Source organism: Podarcis tiliguerta (genome assembly GCF_965153285.1).
Source record: "Podarcis tiliguerta genome assembly, chromosome: 2".
Lineage (NCBI taxonomy): Eukaryota > Metazoa > Chordata > Lepidosauria > Squamata > Lacertidae > Podarcis > Podarcis tiliguerta.
The window spans coordinates 54,889,847-54,915,597 of NC_139535.1; the positions used below are offsets into that span (position 1 = coordinate 54,889,847).

The 25,751-nt window shown below is 42.8% G+C and overlaps 1 protein-coding gene across 7 annotated transcripts; it reads right to left on the reverse strand.

Moving 5' to 3' along the window:
* Positions 1-471: 471 nt before the first annotated feature.
* Positions 472-25,344, reverse strand: REEP2 (receptor accessory protein 2). 7 transcript variants are annotated; one of them, XR_014508537.1, is made up of 8 exons: positions 24,708-25,344; positions 24,016-24,088; positions 18,592-18,668; positions 12,165-12,278; positions 11,550-11,697; positions 10,446-10,606; positions 8,191-8,343; positions 472-835 (listed from the first exon to the last, which is right to left on the reverse strand). XR_014508537.1 is itself a non-coding variant. In XM_083429540.1 (8 exons), exons 1-8 carry the CDS (start codon positions 24,737-24,739, stop codon positions 8,269-8,271), a joined length of 801 nt encoding a protein of 266 aa, XP_083285666.1. In that variant the 5' UTR covers positions 24,740-24,863; the 3' UTR covers positions 472-8,268. The 7 variants fall into 7 exon arrangements, 2 of the variants coding, with proteins under 2 accessions (XP_083285666.1, XP_083285665.1); XR_014508538.1 differs by having other exon boundaries at positions 472-7,322; XR_014508539.1 differs by having other exon boundaries at positions 8,153-8,343; positions 24,708-25,343.
* Between the last annotated feature and the right edge of the window lie 407 nt (positions 25,345-25,751).

Here is a 25,751-nt window from a genome sequence, read left to right on the forward strand (position 1 = left end):
AATCAACAGACATATAAAAATAGTCAATGGCAATGCTCACAAGTTATAAAATTCATACTATATGTAAAGCTTTGGATTTTTTTTATTAGTACATGATTTATAGAATTTGAAAAGTGTCATGAAGAGAGAGCTCTTGCTTGGAATCTTTATGAAAGCCCCATGAACAATTTTGTTCATAGAAAATAGAAAATAGTGGCAGGGAAAGATGGTCTCCTCACATATCCCTATTTTCAGCGTAAAAGAGCAAAAACATTCATAAATCAATGTTGATTACTCATTTTGAACAACTTGTCTTTGGCATATTTCCAGTGTGGAAGTAGCTTCCTGAAAGAAAGAGCCCAAATTCTGAAATCACAACACAATACAATACAATAATTGGTGGAAGGAAGCAAGTTACGAACAGCCCTTCCAAGAACGGGGAAAGATTCGTGTTTACTGTACTTAAAAAATTAAAGAGACAAGAGGCCAATATATATTTGTCTACATTCCATATTATTTCTGATTCCAGTTTGTCATTGCAAATAAAACAGTAGCAGCTTTGATACTGGACTTTGCTACAAACACTTGTTCAAATATCTGTAATTCTCAAAGGTCTAACATCAAAGTTCATTCTTCCAGGCCAGAGAATTTCCAGGAAAGGTCAATTTCACAGTCTCAGGTGGCTGCTGTAAACTTTTTCTCCTCTGGAATCCTACTGCATTTGGTCCCACTGGTCCCAATACCTGGGTCCCAGGCTGCAACCTCTCTGCAGCTATGATACTCTTTTTGAGGAAGGAGGAAATTCAACCACCATTGTCCTGAAGTGACAAATATTCTAATGAAGAGAATTCAAGGCCTGCTTGGGGTGAAAAAACAGGAAGAGACACAGAATACAGTCATGATCTACCTAGTGAGAAATGGTGCAGAAGCTGTGCTGGAGGCCAATTGATTGATTGAAGTACATTCCGTGGCCTTCAAACAAACCTTTAATGCAATTGGTGTTGCTCTCCTCAACCTTTCATGTGATATGATTTCAGTTAGTACATAAAGTGTAAAAACACTCAAATAACCATGCAATCTGTTCCCAAATATATGTTAGATACCTCTTCTTACTAGATCACAACTTTATAAAGGGCTCAAGTAGGAATAACAACAATTTGTTCTGGTAGAGTAAAATTATACAAGATCATCTAGCAGGAGCCTTTGCCAGTCACCAAGAGCCTGAAAAAACCAGATAAAATACTACTAAGGGTTCACAAAGTAATACTGATGAATGCATGTACACAGAGGCTCTGGGATACTTACACTGATACGTAACAAGACACCCAGACTCCCAGAGTCTGATACAGGTGCCTGAAGTGTAAGCACAGATTCCAGAGCATTTGCACAATGGCTACAATATGCTATGGCTCAACCAGGTAACAAGATTGCCACTTAAAAGAGAACAGGGATAAGAGGGTGGTTTCCCACAGAGCAGGGCTAAGTTTTTTTCTGTAATACAGCAACTTCATATCCAGCAATAAAAGAGAACTGTGTGTTCTCTCCATAGGAGATCAATGATTTTTCTGCAAGGCAGCAGGAAATAGGTTTGGGGGGGCGGGGGGGCTGAGGTACATAGCTTCCTTCTTAAGAGGTGCCCCTGACTGTGAACATCCTCTATTCATGAGATGGTGGTGGGGAGATGCATGTTTCTGAATAAATTCCAGTGAGACAGAACATGGACTCCTAGGGAAGCAAGAGATCATGGGGCAATCTTTCCAGGGCTAGTAAAATAATTTGTGCTGGACAGAGCGGTACCATGAAGAGCTCACTACAAGATGAAAGCGACAATCCAAGTCTGAAAACAGCAGCTCCCAGTAAGGTGGGTACAAAGAATGGTGCAGCATCCAGGATGAATTGTTTTCTGAACATCTATCCGATCTCAACAGGCAGTCTTAGCATAGTCAGTATACATAAGTAATACCTTGGTAGATACAATATGGTGGAGGAGCTTTTGATTTCCCATTAAACTGCAAAACATGATAAGGTTGAGGATGAGCAGCTGGGCTCATCTCTCTCAATAAGACAAGGAAATAGCTTCACTCAGACTGCCTACCGATATGTTTCTATTAGTTCATGTAGCTGACTCATCCTTGGAGTCTCACCAGATCCTGAGAATAACTGGCTATTATCCCATCTCCTTGGAAATCCCCTTTCCTTTTCTCAGTTTAGTCACATAAATCCTGTGGGAGGACCTCCTCTAGTCATTTGCTTAACAGCACCCTGTCCTGTCCTGCCTTGTTCATAAGTCAAGATACTCTTCATCCTTCCACCAGTGTATAGATAGCTGCTGTGTACGGATTATTCTTTCTCTGGAGCAATGCAAGCAGTCTCCCCCCCCCCTTTTTTTTTTAATGCTACTAACACTGGCAGCTTGACAACAGCACAAAACAACATGTGGGGAGGAAGGTAGCCCTGCTGAGAAGGGAAAAGTTGTTTTTTCAATTTGGAGTCTAACTCCTGACAGAGGCAGCTTCCTACAGTCCCCTACAAGCCCAAGCAGGAGTGAAGCTGACTAGACCCGATCTTCTGCTCTAGCCCATTTCACTCCTAAGGGGACATTTATTTTTTATAAGAACAAAATATTTTTTTTTCTCAGCACAAGCTATTTTGCTGCCTGAGGTGGAACAGCAGATACCCTCCAACCCCAACAAAGTGTGCAGTACCCAAGGCTGGCCAAGTTATTTTTTCACCAGAGACACAAAATCCTACAATCACCTCTACTTGGCAGTCAAAATACAATAATAAATTAGAAGTAAAAATTAGCTGCAAATTCAGGACACCCAAAATCTGCTTTCTGATGAAGTATCCCCACTTAGCCTAATGGTAGAACAGGCTCTGAAAGAGTGTCATTTCCTTATAATGAATGTTGTTTCTACAGAGGTCACATTAAAATGGGCATATTTAGTGTTTCTTCTGCTAAGAGGTTGCTTCAGCTTCCCCTAGACCGCTTGAACGCTACAAAGTCTGCAAAACTAGTTTGACCAGAGATCAGAAGAAGAGGGTATGTCATATAGGCAGTGGTCACTCCAAAATGTTGCCTCCTGTTCTCTGAAAAGCTATTGCTTACCCTCAGCCAGTATACTCCCTGAAGACTTGACACAGTGGCCAAAGAGGTACTGGAGCTGCCAATGACAGCTGTAACTGAACTATGATGGCAAGGATCTGACTGACTGGGCAGCAGGATTAAGACCTTTAAATAAGTCTGCTTTACCCAATCTTGTTGTCCACTTCTTACTGACTGACTGCTGTTCCTCTAGCAGGCAGAAGGGAATACACTGGTATAGCGTCCTATCCTTGTCACATCTACTGCTGCCTGTTCAACAAACAAGGGAAATGGCTGGCATTCAACATAATGAGTCTCCGTTTCTTGGCTCTCCTCCAGACCTGCCATGCAAATTCAAATCAGTCACTGTGAATGTCTGCAAAAGAATGACAGCAGCACTGTCCCCTTTACACAGTAGAAATCAGAGAATGCAAGTACTAAGGTTAGCTTAGATTAAAAGAATCCTGATGAAAGGAGGCAAACACAGACTGCTGCTGCTAGAGAACTGGATCTACGTAACAGAGGAGTGACTTGTCAGTAAGCAAGCTGCTCCCAATGGAAAGGCTCTGTGAAACTTCAAGGCTTGTATTTGCTTACATTTGAGAGAGAAGGGTTCAACCAATAGGAGTTGGCACTTCAACAGAAGTTGGTTGAAGAGAAGGCCATCGGATAACACCAGCTGTTGTCCTGGTGCAAGGATAATATCCCAAAGAGGTTCTAAATACCATGTCCAACATGACAACACAAGAAAAGGAAAACAAAAGCCCCCCCACCCCCGTTCCTGGAGAAACAAGAAACATTTCACCGCTACACAATGCTGAAAGACACTCTTGCCTGGAATAGGGAAGAGCCCAGATTTCATGATAAAAGTCTCTTCCAGCTATATTCTGCCTCTGAAGAACAGCATTATTAGAGCCTTCTGCTAGCTACATGGGTTCTCTTGCTATTACTCTTCTAATCTTACAAACCCAAAACACAACAGCAGAGCCAGACTGTGGGAAGGATGCAGAAATAGGAGCATATTCTTATCACACTCTAAATCCAAGGTTCTCTGTACTACAATGAAGTTTATTTATTTCCTAAAATGTATACAATGCTTGATTGTAGAAAAAAACTGCAAAACTGATTAAGTGGCAATTCCATTTTGCACCTGACTAAAAACAAGTTTTGAATTCTTCCATCGTGGACCTCCTAACACGTAAGAGGTAAAGAGAGGTTAAAGAAAAGAAAAGAATTCAGATTACCATGTTATTTATATGGTGTTTGTTCTGTCCTATGATAGTCTCAATATCAGACTCTTTCATCACAGAGCCATTAATGGCACAACCCTATAATGTTTACATAGAGATAAGTCTTATGATGTTTAGTGGTCCCAAGCAAGTGTACATAGGATCATGGCCTTATTGTGATAGTCTCTTAAGAATAATAGCAGCCAATAGAGAGAAAAATCTCCATTCAAGGAGCTCTATCATCCCCTCCCCCCATGAATTGTTAAACAGGCTACCCAAGGGCCAGCTACACATGATGTTAATCACATGGTTTAACATTCTGCATATCTCCTGCTCCAAAGATTGTAAATAGCAACCACTGGTCACGATCAGGTGCATGGGGAGGAGGTTTAACCCTTTCCTTCCACACTGCAGTTCTGATACCTGCCCTCACCGGGGGGGGGGGGGGGGGGGCAGCTATTTGGCATATGAGGGGAGTTCTCACTGCTGCCAACAGAAGCTTTCCTCCCATGCCAAACAGCAGCTGAGTGGGGGGTGTTTTTGTTGGGACTGTAGCATAGGAGTTGAAAAAGGTGCAGGAAAGGGCAACTAAAATGATCAAGGAGCTAGAGAAACTGCCATATGAGAAAATATTACAGCATTTGGAGCGTTTGTTTCAAAAAAAGGGAGAAAAAGTGGGGAGATATTACGGAGGTGTATAAAATAATACATGGTGTAGAAAAAGGCAGGTTCCCATATATATTTGATCATCAAGCTGAATATGAAGCCCAGCTGCAGGATAATGATGTTCTTAAACATAAAACTGATAGGAAATTTAAAATAATTAAGGGACACAAATATGAAAAGACCACATGGTGTTACACAAAAGCAAACCAACAAAAACGAGACGCCTAACAATTTAGATATTTTGTTGCCTGCTGAAAATGTTTCTTTTATGACAATTGTTTTCAGAGGATTAATCTGATTCAGTGTAGGTCAATTGTTCTGTATTTTACATCCTGATATTTTCTTATGAGCCAGTGGTTTAGAAATACTTTTATAAGTATAATAAAAGTAAAACACCCAATTGGACTACAGTTAAAACTGACCCAACAGGATGTGGTGAGAAGGTGGGGACTGAGAAGCAGACCAGGCTAATATGAAAATGTAGAAACTGTCTCAGGACTTAAGCATCTCAGGGAATGGGCTCAAGTTATTCAGCATCATCCCATCCTTATACTTCACTGGAAGCACTGCTGAAAAACTGTGCACACTTCTAGGAGAAGTGCTAACCCTGATTCCAGTTTATCAACTTCTATGCAAAAGTACTGCCTCATACAAAGGATGCTGGGAAGAGTTTGATGTATGTGCTGTAAAAAACACAAGGCAGTATCTACAAGAAACAACCACACTGTGCTGCTGAAACACAAGTTGATAAAAGCAAGCAAGTTGATAAAAGTAGTGTTGCTTTCTCTGTGAAACAGAAAGGCTTTCCCCTTCATATACTACAGCAATACAAATGTCTCATTTACAGCCAGCCCAGCATTCAAATGCACTTTCCCCAGGCATACATATTCCAAGCATAAGGAAGTGCAACCATTGCACATGTAAACCCATACTTGATTTAAACAAAACTACTGAAGATTAATTGCATGGTACTAGGAGAGAGGGATCAGCTGTGTAAAAAGTGCAGTATGGTTCTACATTCTCACACTCAGCAAACCAAAGTACCTTCCAAATAGTAAAAACCTAATCTGAGATTTAGGGTCTGCATCCTTGACAAATTACAAAATGTAATTTGTAATTATAGCTTGCCAATTTTTTGGCATTAAACAGCCGCTGCCAAAAAGAATGGCAAAAATGTTGTGATTCATTTTCTTTGTACTTGCAGAGGCTGAACTAACAGGTGTCCAGAAGAGAAGTACAGCACACGAGTGCAGGTTTGTAGCTGATTTGGAAGAGGATAAAGGGAATCTCTTCAACTATGTAATCTTAATGATAAGCCTTCTCTGCTCTGAAACTATACAAATTAAAAAGTGTGCCTAAAGGTGCAATCCTAAAGTACACTGATTAGGAAGCAGTCTCACAGAACTCAATGGAGGTTAGCTTCTTAAAAAACTTATTTAGGAAGCAGTACATGTCAGCCTGTAGTGAAAAATCAGGATTTAAACTGCATAGTGAAGCAGCTGCGTGGCCATGTTGCATACCCAACATCAGCCCGATTTGCCATTAACTTATAGTAGATGAGGGTAACTGAAATTTGTTTCCAGCACTGTTAGATCTCATATATTTGCTCCACTGTTTAAAAGACTAGTGGCTTTGGCACATATTCAGAAGTTGGATAATTTATTAAAGGGCTAGGTTAGAGAACAGCAGGGTTTATCTATACACTATGTGTCTCAGTATCCCTGCACTATAGTCCTAGATCAGGACAGTCATATCTGTATATGTTAAACTGTCTGGAACAGAAATGTTTATCATTATTTATCTAGCCATTTGATTGGAGCATGATACAAAACTGAATTCAGTTTTTCACAGAATGCTAGATGGTTAGAACGTGGTGATAATCATGCCAAGGTTGCAGGTTTGATCTCTGTATGGGACGGCTGCATATTCCTGCACTGCAAGGAGTTGGGCTAGATGATCCTCAGGGTCCCTTCCAATGCTACAATTCTATGATCGTCTCAAACACTAAATAATATTGCCTCCAAAATGTAACCAGAGTTAACAGGGAATGATGGAAGTCAGTGGTGGCAGAAATGAGTAGTTCCTGAGAGCCAAGTAACGTTGTCGCTTATCCACCCATGGAATCATTGAGGAATGTCCCATCACTTACTTACCTCATTACAAAATGCCAGAAAAGCTCCAAAAAGGGTTGCTACTTTTTGCCTACTTATCAGGCTACACTGATCGAGCTCCAACCTTATATTCCCAGTGCAAATAAAGCATAATTAAGAACACAGCAGAAACTTAAGGTACCATCCATATTTCCTCCAGCTTCTTCCATACACATGCCTTTTCCAAACAATTCTTACAGAAAACAGACTGACCTGTAAAATATAAAGGCAACTCTGAAGCAGGGGGCCAAAGTGTTTGGTTCTTAGACAGTGGCTATTCAGGATTTCAACTCTTTGGAGAGACTGATCTGTGCCGAGGCATCCTCACACCCCCTGCTCCAACCGTGGTCCTCTTAGCTTCGTCACCTTCCTCCCAGCCTTATTCTACTTGAAAAAAACCATGCAAATAGTTCTACCGTCGCAACATCTACCATGAGCAGACTTAAAACGCTTCCAACCAAGCAAAAGAGGCTGCTTAGAAATAGGCACCAGATAGTGGTAAAGAAGCCAGCCGCTTGCATTCTCACCTTCCACCCCTCTCCCAAACATCTGCAGACTCCCTGCAAAAAATACCACTTTACCCAATCCCACAGGCAAGCAGTTGCCCATGTAGCAAAGCACCAAGCAAACCTACACTTTCGTCTCTTGCTTCTGCCCAGATGAGTTTAGATAACACTTTTCCTCAGTACCAGTCACTTTGCTCCAGGCACTTCTAACAATTCCCCACAGCAGCTACAGCATGACAACCAGTGAAATGCTGAAATATTATTGGGGAGCTCCCCACCTCCAATTAGAATTTCAGTGGCACCCGTCTTGATTTTTTTCCTCTTCCAGCCTCTCTGTCAAAGATGGCTCTAACCCTAATTGAAGAGTTGTTCCAGCAAAGAGTTTCCCTATTAGGGTTACACACAGAGAGGGAATCCCAAAACAACAGGCTATGTACAGACAGATTAGCATTCTCTCCATCACAGAGATGAAGTGTAAATAATTCCTGAGGATGGCCATCCTCTAATCTGTGTGCCAAATTTCAGTCACCCTCTTGCCTTGGAATGAGCTCTACAAAGCAGTAGCTGTTATGTACATGATCTCAGCTCCCTTTCCTTGGAGAGTGCTCCTCAAAGTGTCTGAAGAGCCCCAGGACAGACAGGCTGGGGTGTCCTTAGGCTGACTCGCCAGCAGCACTGGAACCTGTAACTTTCTTCTTGGGACGGGCTTTGACAGTCTTTTGTGGGGGCTGGAAAGCAAGAGAGGAGAGAAATAACATGAAACTAGTTGCAGGACAAGGAGTTTTAAAAAAGAAAGAGCTTTGATGAAATTTTTGCTGAGACCTCAGATCATTCACTGAGCTCCTGCTTCCAGAACAAAAGGAACTGATTGCTATCCAATTTTAACCCCTCTTACTTCTGTAATTCTATTAATGAATCAATTCAATTAGTAACCTCAGAATAAGAAAAACTTCTGGTACAGTAGCACTAACAGAAAATGACAAAAAAATAAAACAAACCTATAAAGCAGTCAGCAGAGGGCACTCAAATAAAATAGGTTATTCTCTACACAGCCATTTCCTGGCTCTTTACCAGCTCCTTCAAAACTATTTCCAGAAACAGAACCTGAACAATCAAAGTGAATAACCAGTATCATTTCAGCTACTCTTGAAGGCATGTCCAGATGTGTAGGAAACCTTTGATTCAGATACAACCCAAAACTTCATGAAGGAAGTCAGCCACAGCCAATTCCTGTCACCCAATGATATATCATCAGCTGTAATCTAGCTGGGGACCAGGACAGCTAAAGCACTCCATACTAACTGATCTGATATGCTGCATGTGGCCAGCAAGACCACCACCAAATTTCAGTTAATGTCAAATATGTGAAACTTTCTAGCTCTTTAACAAGGGGTGCTTCCAGATAAAGGCTTATTGTGAAACTGGTGCTGTCTGTGCACACAAGTATTTTTGCACAGTCCACAGGAGACTGTCATCATCAAAATGCCAGCCTATGCTTTTTGACATTTAATCCAAATTCCCCCTTAATGTGAAATATATATGGAAGCTCATTAGTGCATTTTTGGTTGGGCCCTTCCCCCTAAAAATAACAATTTTGATTTTTACAAACAAAATGAAAATTGATATCCCCATATAGTTGGGCATATACCCAGAGCAGAAAAGGTTACTGAAGGACAAGGGAGCAATTATTGAAGGGAGAGGCCAGAAAACCAGAGCACGGAAACATTTCTTCAAGGTGTGGTGTGGACCTGATACAGTGGAATTCCTACGAAAAATCTAAGATTAAAAACTGGATATGTGGACATGTGCACAAACTGCGCACACAGAAAATCTTATTTGAGCCACTTGTTTGCAACATAAAACCATACTATATAATATATTTTGGCACTAGAAAAATCAAGAAGTGGAGCCCAAACAAAAACAGCTGATGGAATGTCTGCAGGCTGTGCCCCTAATGTCAGCAGCAGATCATGCAAAAACTCATAAAACTGGATGCATCCTGAGTGCCAAATAAGATGTGGCAGTAGCACATTCATGTTTATTCATTCATGTGCCTATGCATTCACAAATGAAGCAGGGGAGTCCAACTTTAACATCAAAAGGGAGTACATAAGGGAAGGAAGTTGAATCTCCCCTCCTCTGCCTTTCCTTCCCATGTTCCAACACCCCAAGCCCTTTCTCAAAGCTCAGCCAACTTCCAGTACTGCAAGAGGGAAGTGGGGACAATAGAGCATGGGAAGGTAAGCAAATGAATGAAGAAGCATTCAGCTGGTCATGGACATTCTCATTTAAAAATGAGACACTATCCACTCTCTGCTTGGCATAGCAATGGTGCAAATGAACAAACAAGTTGCTACTGCCATCACATCTACTTTCAGCCATTAGTAATGCCTTAAATTCTTACTAAAGCGCCATTTAAATTATTGACAGAATAGGAATGTGAAACAACAGGAGGAATTCAACATCACACTCTTCTGATTGTTCTATTACTGCAAACATTTCAGCCTGCCAAACAGAATGATCCCTCTTTCCTTCCCGTGAGCAGTTATGGGTGTTCTCCTGATCCCCTCCGAGCCAATTTGGGGGATGCAGGGGAGAAAGCCCTTTTGTACAAGCTGAAGTTCTTGTGCAGGCTTCTGCTGATGGGACCCATTAGTTGAATCCTGTCCAATATTTCAAAATGTAGTAAAAGATACCTGGCAGGCAAGCAAAGCACACTTGCAAGGGAGGGGCAGCTATTAAAATGGATTATGTGCCAGGCTGAAGCACACAAGTTGTATATGAGGCAAGATCCAGCTGCAAGCTTTCCAAAGAATTACATCCAGCTCACCTCAGTCTTTGTCACTTTTTTAGGAGCTTTAAGGCTCTGGGTCCGTTTGGGAACTTTGTCTCCTGTATCGTCATCTGATGGGTCTGTTCTGGCATCAGACTGGGCCCCATTATGTCTTTGAGACAGAGTCATCTCTTCCGATGAGGAATAACAGGATGCACCTGAGGAGAAAACCAAAAACAGGGATGCCCCTTATTTTTTAATATGGAGGAGGAGCAGAAAATGAAAATGCCTTCTCTGACGCCAAGGTTCTTGAAGGAAAGGAGAAACTAAATAATACTAATACTAAGCCAACTAATAATTTATTACACACACAGATGGGTGCCCCACCCATCTGACTGGGTTGACCCAGCCACTGTGGGCAGCTTCCAACAGAATATAACAGAACACAGTGAAACATCAGACATTAAAAACTTCCCAAAAAGGGGAGCCTTCAGATGTCTATGGAAAGTTGTGGAGAATCAAACTGTCAAGATGACAAAAGACTTGGCGTCTCTAAATGACTCTTTGAATCACTTTATTGGGATTCACCTCCCCCCTCCCTTTTTTAACAAAAGTAACAGGAGTTTGGTTCCTCCCCCAATCCAGGCCAGTGTGGATTGGTGGTGTGCAGTGTAAAGTGAAGAAGGGATGCCCAGGTGCAGAGGAGATCAAACCCTTCCTTTGCACATATCCTCTCCCCTACCCCAGTCTCTCTTCTAGCTAGGATCACTGGTTGAATGAAAACTATGCAGAGGTATAGAAGATAAAGATAAAAGAAGTCGTTTTGTGTATGTGAGCACAGAAACCTCCTTTTATGCTTCCATGCCTTGCTTTATATATTACTGGAAAATACCCACATTTAAAAATACGGGCCTGCTGCTGTCATGAGTAGCGCAACCCAAACTATAATATCTTGCTGCTGGGAAAATTTGAATTCTTTCTTTAAGGAGGATGTCCATTGCAACTGTGAGTACTGCATGAAATATAGGTGTGCATGCACTCCAAGTTCAAAACATAAACACAGCTAACTACCACTGAAGTTAGACGCTTCAATATTTGCCCCAAGCCCACAACTCTTAGACATCTGCCCTCATTAAATAATATGAATGGATTGCTGTTAACCTGAATCATCAACAGTTTCAAGATGACCAGTAGCAGAAGTACGCATGCGTGGCTCAGGGCTCCGTAAATGCACAGTGTCATCATCCCGAATCAAAGTCAAGTCCTGCATGCTGAAACTCCGTAGTTTTTCAGACAAAACTCCTTGGCCCTTTAAGACACAATTTCTAGTTGTAACTATTCACATGAGTTGAACCATTCAGAACACATCAGAGGACATACTAGAACAGCTTCCAATGGAAAAGAACACGCGAGAGAATTTAGATGAGAGGGACACAGCTTGGGTCAGGTAATAATAATAATAATAATAATAATAATAATAATAATAATTTTTATACCCCCCTCCCCAACCAAAACCGGGCTCTGAGCGGCTAACATCAAATGTATAACACATTAACATAAAATCAGGCAATCAGTTAAAATACATCCTAAAATCAGATCAGGATCAGAATAAAATCCAATCAGATGGCAAGCTGCAGATGAGTTTGTCTCATGTCTAACTTGAAAGAACAACTTAGCAGACAGCATGGAGGGGGGGAAGTGGGATAGAGTTATGACACCAAAAGTCCAACAGAAGGGAACAGGGTTGATATGGCACATAGGTATATAAGGAGTTACCTTTGCAGCTGCAGTAACTGCTGCATTGGCTGCCAAATTTAATCCTCGCTTGCCAACTCGCATCATAGTTTCATAACTCTTGTCACGGGCCTGGCTGATATACTCATCGATTTCCTAGGATTTAATTGGTGGGGAAGGCCACATTAAAAAATTATTTGCATAGCTATAGCCCTCAAGAATGATACATACTCACACAAAAGCTTTTAAGAGGAAGTTTTTTGGGGAAGGGCTGAAGCTCAGTAGTAGAGCATCTGCTTTGAATACTGAATTGCTTAGGGTTTAATTCTCAGTACCTCCAGGAAGGGCTGGGAATGTTGCCTGTCTGAAACCCTGGCGAGGGCTGCTAGTCAGTGTACACAATACTTGGCTAGATGGACTTATAGTCCAACTAGGTATAAGGCAAGGTCCAAGCCCATAGGGTTTGAACAACAGAACAGAAGTTCTCAAAGTCATCATAATGTTTTACTTTTGTTAATTATAAAACCTTTCAAACTTTCTCTAATGACTAAGTAAATCTTTCCAGAGGTTATAAACTATCCATCGATAGCTTGCATGGTGGAATGAGAAAAAGAATCACCTATGGATCATCAATGCCTATACACACAACAGAACAAATGCAGCTGCACACTAGATTTACAAACAACACACTAGATTACAGAGTACAAAAATACTTCAGCAGGACAAGGTAACAGAAAAACCAACACCTCTCATTTTGAGAATCATGTACTTAGAAGTACCCATCACATCTTAACACAGGCAACCCAAGTAAGAGGGGAAGAAAAACATGCTTAAACAATTATTCACATGGAAGAATATATGTTTAAGTAAGACTAAGATCAAGCAGTAACTTGTCTTTATGGAACAGAAGAGAGGAATTTCACAAACTAGTTCTGGCAGCAATGAAGCATAATTCTAAAGGCCAGTTTTAAAGTAACATGACATAACAGTAAATGTTGACTTCAATGTCAAGATCAATGTCAACATGTTGACTTCCAGTAAATGTTAAATAGGACATTTCTGGGGTTTTTTCTGGAAAGCTTTTTGGAAAATTTCCTATGCAATTTTGGGTAATTAGCAATAGAAAACCTTGTTTGCATTGGAAATTTTCTAGGACATACAGAAAATTTATCTAATTTAGCATGTTTATTTTATATGCATTTAGTAAACAAAACTAAAAACTTGGAAACTTCTATGTCTGTCTAATGCTATGTTGACATTCATTCACTGATATTAATCACCTTATAAAATGGGAATTTTTCCTCCACTGCCATTCCAAAAAACACACAGGAAGAAATTCTTACACCACTGGTTCAATGACTTACATACATCAGAGGCTGGGCTAAACTCATCTGGATTATGAGTCTGGTGAAGATTTTGTCACTGATTGATTTGCATTTTAGTCTATTGAAATGGAGAGAATTTTTTGTCTATCCAACCTGGAGAGAATGTAGCCCTGATAGACTCTAAATGCATGGGCTAGTTATTGTTAAAGGTGGCTGCTATCAAATCACTCTATCTACAGAAACAATTGAATTGTATGGACTTTGGAACTCACTGTTCACCTGTAGGCATAAACAGAGCTAGCAGGTCAATAAGCAAAAATAGCTGCACTTGTCATGTCTAGTCTGATCCTAAAACAGCCAAATTTTATGAAAGATTAACCAATTAACTATAAGAGAAATTTGAGGACTATTGTTCTTAGTTTTAACACCAGGGGGGGGGATCTCTTCCAAGACTGGGTGGAATCAAGACCCTCATCAGTTTGTTAGAAGTATTGAGAGTGTGACCTCTCCTATTTATCAGAATACAGATACCGTATTGGCCCGAATATACCGGTAAGCCGCACCTGCAAATAAGCTGCACCTTTAAAATTGGGGGGTGGGGGTGGAGACAATACCTGGGCCGCTTCCTGGGGGGAGCTGCACCGCTTTGCTGGCAGCCTGAGGTCACGAAAATAAGCTGCACTTTAACTTTTCACTGTTGGAATTTGGGGGGAAATGTGGCTTATATTCAGGCCAATACAGTATACCATGACCATTTGGCTCATACTCCTTTTTTTTTAGAGCACAAGAGCATACTAATATCCAGTAAGAACTTGAATGATTAGCCACTCAAGAGAAGAGACACAGGTTCTTCACAGCAAAAAACAACAACTGTGTCCTGCTATTGTGAAATCTGATCCCCAGGAGAAAAATGGGAAGCATGTACCCTTGGTTCATAAATGAGAAATGAACATCAAGGCTCATGTAATTGTTGTATTGTGTTTCATTGTGCCAAATTCAGCGTTGTGCCAATTTCAGTCTTCCTCAACATTAGCAGCATCAAGGAGAAAACAAATTACACATATACCAAAACTTTGCCACAGAAAGAAAACTACTTCCTGGGGTCAATTTTCTTAAATCTCTTCTAGGAGAAGACCTCCCACACTTCAGACACACATGACAAAAATATCCACTCGTGGTATTCCACACTCAGCAATTGAATCCTTTCTTGATTTTGCATTCTGTATCACAACTATGATGACCTAGCAAGCCAAGTGCAAAAGTCATTGTTGACTCCAGCAGGTGGATGATCAAGGGGAAAGAGAAACAAAGGTTGCAGCTTTTGGAACTTTTTAGTTTCGAGAAAAGGCAAGAAAGAGGTGACACGATAGAAATTTAAAGTTATGCATGCCATAGAGAAAGTGGCTAGAGAAAAGTTCCCCCCCTCTTTCATAACACTAGAACTCATATCCAGTGAAGCTGAATGTTGGAAGATTCAGGACAGATGAAAGAAAGTACTAATTCACACAGTGCCTAGTGAAACCATGTAACTCGCTCCCACAGCAGGCAGTGATGGCCACCAAGTTGAGTGGCTTTTAAATTTATGGAGGATAAAGTTAACAATGTCTACTAGCCATGATGGCTATGCTCTGCCTCCACAGTTAGAGGCAGTAATGCTTCTAACATCAAGTTGCTGGAAACTCCAAGAGGCGAGAGTGCTCTTTTCTTCAGCCCCTGCTTCAGTTTCCCACACACATCTTGTTGGTCACTATGAGAACCTATGAAGATGCTAGACTAGATGGCCCATTGGCCTGATCCAGCAGGCTCTTCTAATGTCCTTATGGGTGCAAACTAGTGTTATTTAGTGGGAAATTCACCATATCCACATTTTTCAAAGTCTGATACTGACTGTCCTAGTCAGTCCCATGCTTGGAACAGATTTAACATTTACCGTATTTTTTGCTCTATAAGACTCACCTTTTCCCTTCTAAAAAGTAAGGGGAAATGTGTGTGCGTCTTATGGAGCGAATGCAGGCTGTGCAGCTATCCCAGAAGCCAGAACAGCAAGAGGAATTGCTGCTTTCACTGCGCAGCGATCCCTCCTGCTGTTCTGGCTTCTGAGATTCAGAATATTTTTTTTTCTTGTTTTTCTCCTCCAAAAACTAGGTGCGTCTTGTGGTCTGGTGCGTCTTATAGAGTGAAAAATACGGTAGTTAAAAATATAAAACTTTGAAATCCTGCTATGCTCATGCTCTGGATCTCTTTAGAAATATAGAAGTCCGAATTTCAAGAAGGAATGTGAAGCAGCATGAAAAAGCAGCACCAGTCTGAGAAGTCAGTCAGTGCTAGAGGAAGCTTAACTAAATGTATGCATAAAGACATTGTGATTGAATACAATGCTTTGTGCTCCCTCCCCAAAAACATAGAGGTGTACAGTGCTTTTCAAGAAATACAGACTAGGAGAATGTTTGTGTTAATATACCTTTGCCTTACATGGATCCATGAGATCCCTATCAAATACAGGGAGAATTAGCTTAATCATTTCACAATTATCAGACCTGTTTATTTTGTGAATAACAGTCATCATTTAAACATACATGTGCTATCATAACTGACACAAGGCAGATATACTAATACTGTTACAAAAATTATGGTAAGAAGCAGTCCTCAGACAGAGCCAGCCAGCCTTTGACCTGTTAATTCCAAGGGACTGCCTAGCTCTCTTTTGCAACACTGAGGGATTAGCAGAGAAAGGATTAAATATAGTTCATGTGATTTAAAGCTGCATATAGAACTTGTTTCCTTGTGCAGTACATTCTTTTTTAGCATTACGACCATGTATCCATAATTTTTCTGAATCTCGAGACACTTCTGCCTGAAATCCTAACCCCTTCTTGCACCAACATCATGAAGCCAACTATAAAATCCAGAAATCCAGGAAAACATTACATATTAGATAGCACAGCAGAATGGATTGAATAGCAAGTGCTCTGAGTCTCCCAAAGTGTTGCCCAGCACTAACATATAGTGGCTGAAAGGAAGGAAATTCAATATTCCAGTGAATGCTACTCCCAGAAGGCTGAAATATTACTCAAAAAAATTCTGTCCTAAGGTAAAAATGCCTATGGCACTTACAAGTTGATGGAGACTGTCACCCCTTATCAGCAGGCTCAAACTAAATGAATGATCATGCCTATACTTTGCCCTGTGCTAGAACTACATGAGATAAAGGAGAGTAATTATGCATCTACCACTAATCACAGTGTAGACTACAAAGAGTAAAAGTAGTTTCTCTTCTGGTTATAGCCCCTGCCCTGCAACAAATGTTGTTCCAAAGAGTCCCTCAAACTCTTCATGCATGGCCCTTTGGCTCACAGTTAGGAGCCATGAACTCTACTCTAAAGCCACATTATTCAGGTTAGAGCTAACAAATTCTCATCAGGTTACAAAACTAGGAATTCACTATTGCTCTGTAAAAGCAGCAGTTGCCATACATCTATTATGAGCAGGCATAAGCATGATTTATATCAAGCACAGACAGAGCTAATACCAGTATCTTTTCCGCAATCTATCATGATCTCATGTCACTAAACTTCCAGGATTTATATGTAGGGCAATCTGAAGGAAGTACCTTCTCCTTATTGGAGAGCGTTGGGTGAACAAACTTCCTGTAGAGAACGCTGGAGCCCTTGGTGTAAGGAGAGAGCAGCCAGATCACAAATGCGATTTTCAGCTCGAAATAAAAGGGAAACCTGAGAGAAATGGAAAAGCTAGAATCAAGCTCAGGTTAGAGATGAACAAAGACTGACAGTCCAGAGAGCAGCAAAGATGAGATAAGCAGACGGAAGAAGAGAGAAGCTACAGATGGAACAGAATCAACATGACAAGGCCAGCTATTGAACAGGCCACACATCCCCTTTACGGGATGTATCTTCTTGAAGTCTCTTTTTAAGTTTTCACCATAGCCTTGATAAGTCCATATCCAAAGTTATCCTCAACCCTGCAAACAGAGTTATGTCCCAGCAGTTGCACTACTCAAGTATTTGTGAAGAGAGTCATTGGGAAGAGAGTAACATTGGGATGTTCCATCAGGACTGGCCCTCTGCCTGGGAATGACTGATGTTTCCAACCCAGCATTTACCCCCTTCATTTTAGACTTCTGGACAAAGTGGCAGCTAGGAGTTTTGAACACGGATACTGCAGGATTAGGACATCATCTCTGTCCTCAGTACTAGTCAGGACAAATAAATCAGCACAATACAGCTCAATGTTTGCCTAACAGGGATTTACACTGTTGAGAACAAATCTTTGGAAATTTGTTAGCAAAGCACAAGACATGCAATAGTGTCAGAACCTAACATTTAATCAGAATTAGAATCACAATATTCAAAGATTACTCTACAACTATCCCTATAGTTTCCATTAGGTTTAAGCTTCTCTCCCTCACACCCCACAAATCAGATTTGTAAAACTAGAATCCCATTCTTCATTCATTTTTTGCTCTCTAGAACAGAGGTCGGCAACCTTAATAGGGGATGGGCCGGAGCATGTGCGCACACACGCTCTTCCGAGTCGGAGGAGTGCCTGTGCGCACATGCTATTTCCGGTGCTCTCCCGACCCGGAAGTGCGCCGGAAATAGTGTGTGTGCATGCACACGGGCGCTTTTCCATCCCACGCAAGTGCGCACACGCTATTTCTGTGCACATCCAGGTCGGAGGAGCACCTGTGTGCATGCGCCATCAACCCAGAAGTCGGTCCCTGCACCGCACCATGCCAGTAAGGCAGAGGGCGGCAGGGGTCGTCGCCATGGGCCGGTTAGACAAGCCTCGTGGGCTGCTACCAGTCTATGGGCCTTAGGTTGCCGACCCCTGCTCTAGAAGACCCTGTATCTTTTTTTTCTAGGTTGGGAGGACAAGCAGAACAACTACACATTTTTGCCAACAACACAACTTTCAGTCATTGTGTATATGGTTTACTACAGAACATTCAAAGAATAAACCTGAACAACACCATGTTTGTTTTTCTCAAGAACAGGATAACTACAGGGAAGCTGAATACCTTACCAAATTGCCTCACAGCAACCAATTCTAGATGGATAACTGAAAAAGAATTGAAGTATCCAGTAGTCCTCCCGCTTACTTCCTAAGTGTGGCAGGGTACTTACCAAGAGAGAATGATGTCTGTGAGTGTCTCTGCTGTGGTGAAGAAAGCAAACACAATCCAATACATCATCCATTTGACCTGCAAGACAGCCAGCACCATTACATATCATTTGAAAGCTGCAACCTACTTAAAACAAACTCCTGACTGATGCCAAATCTTGTCATTTTGAAGCAGTTCATTATAATTATACCCATGTCCAAATGTCAGCAATTCTGGGTTTCAAACAGTTGGTCTCTCTCTTCAACAGTGTCTAGTAGCAGAGACATCAAGGAAAGTTCCAAAAACAGAAATTCTGCTTTAAGGTTCGCCCGCCAATAATTTTCAGACACCTATAGCTTTTCACCACACTTGTCTTATCATGACTTGGCCATGTGTACAGCCTTTTTGTCAATTCAAATAACCTGGAATTTTTGCACTTTCGTGAACAATTTGTGCAGATCTAAGATATACATGGGGACGCGGGTGGCGCTGTGGGTAAAAGCCTCAGCGCCTAGGACTTGCTGATCGAAAGGTTGGCAGTTCGAATCCCCGTGGCGGGGTGTGCTCCCGTCACTCAGTCCCAGCGCCTGCCAACCTAGCAGTTCGAAAGCACCCCCGGATGCAAGTAGATAAATAGGGACCGCTTACTGGCAGGAAGGTAAACGGCGTTTCCGTGTGCTGCTCTGGTGCCGGTTCACCAGAGCAGCTTCGTCACGCTGGCCACGTGACCCGGAAGTGTCTGCAGACAGCGCTGGCTCCCGGTCTCTAGAGTGAGATGAGCGCACAACCCTAGAGTCTGTCAAGACTGGCCCGTACGGGCAGGGGTACCTTTACCTTTAAGATATACATAGTTCAACGGTCCTGTTCACAGTGGCATGCACATTTTTCCTCTAACATCTGCACTGATGCCATCAAGGAACCTGGGTGGTTGTAACAGATTCTGAACAACCATCCCTCTTTACCAGATTGTGCTAACCTCACAAAGGAATTAAAACCTTGCACATCCTATTTACAACTGGTGCTTGAGAATAGAGACCTGGTTTGCACATCATGGCGATGGCTTATCATGCAGAATTGTATTACTCCTACTTCACTCTTCTTGACTCATGCAAGCAAGAAACAAACAAACAAACAACAACTCCTAGCTTTCCATTGTGTCTGAACCATACATTGTGCTTTGTTTAACTCCAACAAGCCACAGTTTGTAACTAAGGTTTGTTCATGGCTTACTGATCATGGTTTAATAGAACAGAACAAACCATGATTAAACACTCATCTAAATATACTGGTTTGTTTCCTCCAAACATGTGCCAGGAGGAGCAAAACAGCCCTGCTTGGCATGTTCATGGTAAATTATTAACTATAGTTTACCACAATGTGTGACCTGGGCCAGTCTTTCATGTCTGATTTTCCTATCCCTTATTCTCCTGCTTTGGTTGTGCTGTGCACAAGTCTGATCTTCACTAGGAAGTCTTAACCATTTCCAGGATGAGAGACAACACAGGAAACTGAGAGATACATTTTATGAGTAAATAATGTTGCTACCCACAAATCAACAATTCTAAGCAAAAAAAAGTTGGGGGTGACCAGAACAACCTAATTATAAGATGGACTACCAATATCAAAGCAGATTACAAGGATAATACTATAAACAATGCAATGTATCCCCACACCAAAAAGGAGTTGAGCTTTATCACAGCATGTCAATTTTGCTACAGTAAAGTTTCATACTAGTACGAATATTTTGGCAGCCAAGATTATGCCCTCATCTGTCTGAGCAATTTAACGAGCCTGTTCCACACTAGAAAGAGAAGCTGGCTCCCCCTGCTGTTCCTTAACTACAAGGCATTATGTAAAAAAATGTTGCCACTGAAATTGGTGTTGGCTTTCAACATATGGCTAGAAGAAGCTCCTGAAAAGCAGCTTGTTCTTAAACAGTAACTTTGAACTTGCAATTCCTTCCAAATACCTGGGTGACTCGCACTTCTATACTACGATGAAATCTGAAAGTGTCCATTTTTAGCCACTTCACTCTGTATTATGGTTATGAACAATATTTCTTTTTAGATTTCATACCGTCTACCCTTGATTAATTAAGGTTGTCCATGCCATATTCCCCAAAATGAAAATCTAGATGGAGTTGTTGAGCCTTTTATAGGAACATTTTAAAAAATAAAAACAGCCCAAATACATCCAGGTTTTCCCCGACATTTTGCCAATTTAGCAAAAATATGCCTGGATGTCATTTTTTCTGAGCAATTCCCAGATGTGTCCAGGAAAGCCCAGACATTTGGCATCCCTATTACTAATCTTTTGAAAAATATTTTTTGATGCTCTTGTTTTATTCTTACTAAAGCTTGAGGATATCCAAACAGCCTTTTCCCACTGACACTAACATGTATTTTCAGCTAATACCAACTAATGCCAAAGACACCAAATCCAAGTATAGCTGCTATTTTAAAGTACTTTCCTTCGAATTGTGTTCCTCAGCATTCCTCATATTATCAGGGGTTCCTCAACAAAATGATCAGTAATGGCAGACAAAGTAAAAAAAACAGCTTGCTTGCTGTTAACAAATTTGCCTTTCAGTGCACAGCTACACAGAAGTGATGGGGTATTTTAGGGTACATACAACTCATGCAGGACAATGGTCAAGATTCTTTGCTCTCCGTGTAGCCCCTCAATAACTGACCATGCAACCTTGAACAGGGGTGAGCAAGGGAGACTGGGATTTAGTAGCGGTTGGGGAAGGGCTGCCAACTTATAATAATAGTTACAACAAAAATTATTTATTTGGGACCAAGGCTGTTCGAATCCCTGAACTTGTATTTGCAGGTCATCACTGTGCATGAATCATGGAACGCAGCAGAGAGCCAAATTTGCTCCCTAATGGGTCTGGGAAACTTAAGGCAATGAAACAACATGGGCAACAACTGGAATGACAATAGCGGGAGACTCATGACAAAAGTGATCACACAGGCTAGAGCTCACTTTCATCACCCTGGTGGTGATGGCAGCAAATAAGTCAGACTTTTCTGCCACCATTGAATCTACAACTCTTCTAGTGATCAATGTTTGGCCTTAAAGTCGGGGGAGGACCACTCAACTAATTCACTGTGACCCGTTCACTGAACACTTCACAGAAAAAAACTACTCACATCCATTCCAAATTGGGTATCATAGTTAGGGCAGAGCCAGATGTACCTTTCACACCTCCAGTTATTTTGGATACATCTGCAATCCATGGATGTGGGAAGAAATCTTGGAGGAGTGAGGCCTACCACATGTATGTTCAACTTTCGCCCTCCCTAACTAATAAAAGCCCCGCTGGGGTTTCTGGGCCCCAGAACCCAGGCTGGCCTTGCTGCCGTGTCCCGGGCCCTCTTGCTGAATGACTGTTTGGCCGGCGCTTGCTCGGCACACTCCCTGGAGGCAGGCAGGCAAGGGGCTGTAAGAAGTAGAGAAAGGTTACAAAGCCTATATGCTATGCTCACTATGGGATTCTGTAATATCTGCTACATTAAAACAATAGTGAGACCTCTGCTGAAGAATCTCACCATGGATCTCTGAAACAGAAGGCTTATGTTAAACCTCCCTTTTTTGCCAAAGTGGTGGAGCAAACATAAGGTGCTGGATCCCCCAGTCTCCATTCTAGTCTAGTACCCCATTTCTAACAATGTTCTGCCAGGTGCTACTGGAAGGCCCACAAACAGCGCATGAAGGCAATAGTCCTTCTATGTCATTTGATTCCAAGCAACTGATATTCAGACACATGAATGTTCCATTTAGTTATCATGGCTAACAGCCAAGGGCACTCACTTGCCCCCCACATTGCGGAGGTGCATCATGTGAGGCATCATGTTACATGGCATGTGACGTGTCCCACCCACTGTGATGCAGTTGCTTGTGTGCCGGGTGGGGAATGGGGAACGTGGTTGGCCTCCTCCTCCCTGCACAACATTGGTCAGGGAGGAGGAGGCAGAGTGGGGTCGCCAGGCTCCCCGCTCAGCCTCCTCATCCCCACGTGACATCAGCAGGGTTTCACGACATAGGTGGGGTGGAGGTGGCAGAGCAGGCCACTGGATTTGGGGGGAGCCCAGCCCCCTCCTTGAAAAACTGGGGGGCTGAAGACCCCTTGGCCCCCACCACGGTACATTTGCTAATAGCCACTGATTCATTTTCCTTCAGGAATTTGTCTGATGCTTTTAAAAAGCCATCTAACTCAAATATTCTGCAAAACTGGAAGCCAAACCAAAGAGGGGTTTTCTTTCTTAAACTGCTTCAGAAGCATTCCCAGTATGCATTTTCAAATGCAATCAATATGTTAATTTCCCCACAACTGAACTTTTGTAATAAAGTCATAGAAGTTAAAAAAGAAATTTTCTTCATTTCAAAATTGAATCACAGAGCAACAAAATGTGGTAAATAAGTAAATGAAGCAGCATTGCCCCTTGGACTAAATTCACTCCCTCTCGAATTATTTTCAACTATATATATCTTGCCCATTTAACAACTATACATACGTACATCATTTTGCTTGAGCTGCACTGTATCCTAAATTCACTATGCTAGGATTTTCACAAGTAATGGATAAGGATGGTCTTTGGTCCCACGTTTTAAAAGGATGGGCCTACATTTTAAAAACAAATAATCCATTCTGGATTTAAAATTGCTGCTTTCAATTTTACAACAACTTTCAGAAGAAGCACATCCCATACTAAGAAGAATTCTTAGTATTACTCTTGAAAATGTCACAGTATTATAGATAGCAATGTCAGGGAAACTGCAGCAAATAGAAAGTGGCAACAAAAAGAAACACTTGCATTTTCACAAATGACACTAAAATGACACTTTTCACACTTTGTGCAAACACGCAAGTGATAGGAGCATAGTTTTTAATGTGCCAAAATGTGCAACCATCTGATTTAAATTGACTAAAAGCCATGCAGAAAGTGGATTTTGCCATTTATGAAGCACATGCTACAGACTAGGCAAGCGGGCTGCACTAGCTGTAACCTTTACTGCAGAAAAAAGCAAAGAGGTAATGCAAATTAGTTGGAGCTGTGGTGAAGTGACATCACAGATATGTAGGTGCTAAAAAAAGTATTTAAGTCAATTGTGAAGACACCTCAGGAATTTTCACATTTGAAGTTTCTGTCACTTGGTGTTTAAATGGGTCTATAATGTAATTTTAAAACCGAAACTGAGCAGAATGGGTATTTCAGGTCTATTCCACCATTATTTACTCAAATAAGGCAGAAAATGCTCAGATAAACTATTCAGTGTTGTGTAACACGGGTGACATGGACTGTAGCATCGTTTTGCAGTACAATTCCAATTTCCTGCTTGAACAAGCTATGTCGCTAGTATCTTCACACCACCGGGAGACAAGCTACAGTAAGGGTTGGTGTTAAACCAAGCGTATGGTTAATTGCCTCACACTTACATATTCCTTCACATTTTTCGTCTTCACAGCTTTGTAAGAGGAGTATGCTGGGTACAAGGTGCCGAAAACCAGCCTGGAACAAGAGGTTGTTGTTGTTATTATGATTATTATTTAAACAGAAAAGAGAAAGCAAGAAGAAAAACCTCATGAGATTATTCATTCAGCTTAGAGTCGGTTCCAGGCCGGAGAAGCCCCGGTCCCTGCTAGCCCGCCCATCCACCCTCTTCCCCCCTTCCGCTGCCAGCGCAGAGCAGGCCTAGCGCAGCGGTTGCGAGGCTGGCAGAGCGTCAGAGGCGCTGGGCGCCCTACCTGCAGCCCTCAGGTGGTGGCGCACAGAGGCCGTTAAACGGACAGCAGCTTAATAAGCGGGGGGGGGGAGCCCCGCGGTGTCCAGGCGACGCCCCTGGGCTCGCTCTTGTCACCTGTCAGGGTCAGGGCTAAGCTGGGCGGAGTGGCAGCAGGGGCCGTGGGGGGGGGGGCGTCCGCCTCAGGAGCCCCCGAGAGGCAGAGGAGCGGAGGAGCCGAGAAGAGGGCTGGGCGCAGCGGGCACCACCGGGCGGGGTGGGATTCGGGAGAGCCGCCCGTCCAGGCGACCCCCGTCCCCATCTTCTTCCCGTTGCCTAGCAACGGGCGAGGAGGGCCTCCCTGTCGTCGTCGTCGTCCCCCTCCTCCCGCCGCCGCCGCGCGCTTACACCACCAGCCGGGAGATGATCCAGGACACCATGGCGAGGCCGAGGCTCCTCCGGGGGCCGGCGGGGACTGGCGAGCTGGCTTTCGGCAGCGGCACCAGCGAGGAAAGGAGAGAGCGCTGTTAAAGGGCAGGTTCCTGCAGCAAGCGCGGCCCCGCCCCGGCTCCTTAAAGGGGAGGAGCCAGCGGCGCCTGTCGGAGGGAAAAAGAGCGCCGGGCGCATGGCGGTGGGCTCGGCGTCAGTGCGGCGGTTGCTTATACTGCTGCTGCTGCTGGGCCTTCGCGTCATCTCTCCGTGGCAGAGCAGCAGGCCCGGCGCCTCCGCCAGGCCCCGCGCCAAGCGACACGCTCCCCGCCCTAGAGGGCAGAGCCAGCCCCGCAATAGCGCTCGTCTCTGGACCAGCGCTTTAGAGGGCTCGCCGTGCAGTCCTTGCCACGCCTCCTCAGAAGTAAGTCCTGTTGAGTTCAGTGCGGCTTACTCTCGGGGAAACGGGGTTCAGGTGGGCAAGCGACGCCGCAACTCAACCCTGGAATAGGCAGCCTCAGGCCCCAGCCAGCCAGTTGCGTATTTCAAATATTCGTGTGCAAGAAGAGCCTCCAGGTTTATTATAATAAACCGTTAAAGGGCAAGACCGGGAAATAACCGAAAGGCGGCCCCGCCATAGTAGACAATGGATATTGGTGTGGGCGGGGGGGTCTCTTGCAGGTACTGTTCGATTTGACAGAGTTGCCGCGTTATCCATTGGGAATCCCTAAAATCCTTGGGGGTTTTGTTCAGGACCGGGCTGAGGATGCGGAGGAAACACCAGTCTGGGCCTCTGCCAACAGCTCTCATCGGTGTCTGAGGCAGCAGCTACCCCATGCTTATCAGGTGGCCCTCTCCCCAAAGGCCCTGGAAAGGGGCACTCAAGGTCTTTTTACACCCCTGCTCCCTTCCAGAAAGCAAGCAAAACTCCGTCTTTCTCACCCAATCCCCTCAGCGTTTCCATCAGAATTCAGATTGACTACCTCTTGTAGTTTGTTAGATCATGTAATTAAATCAAATTAT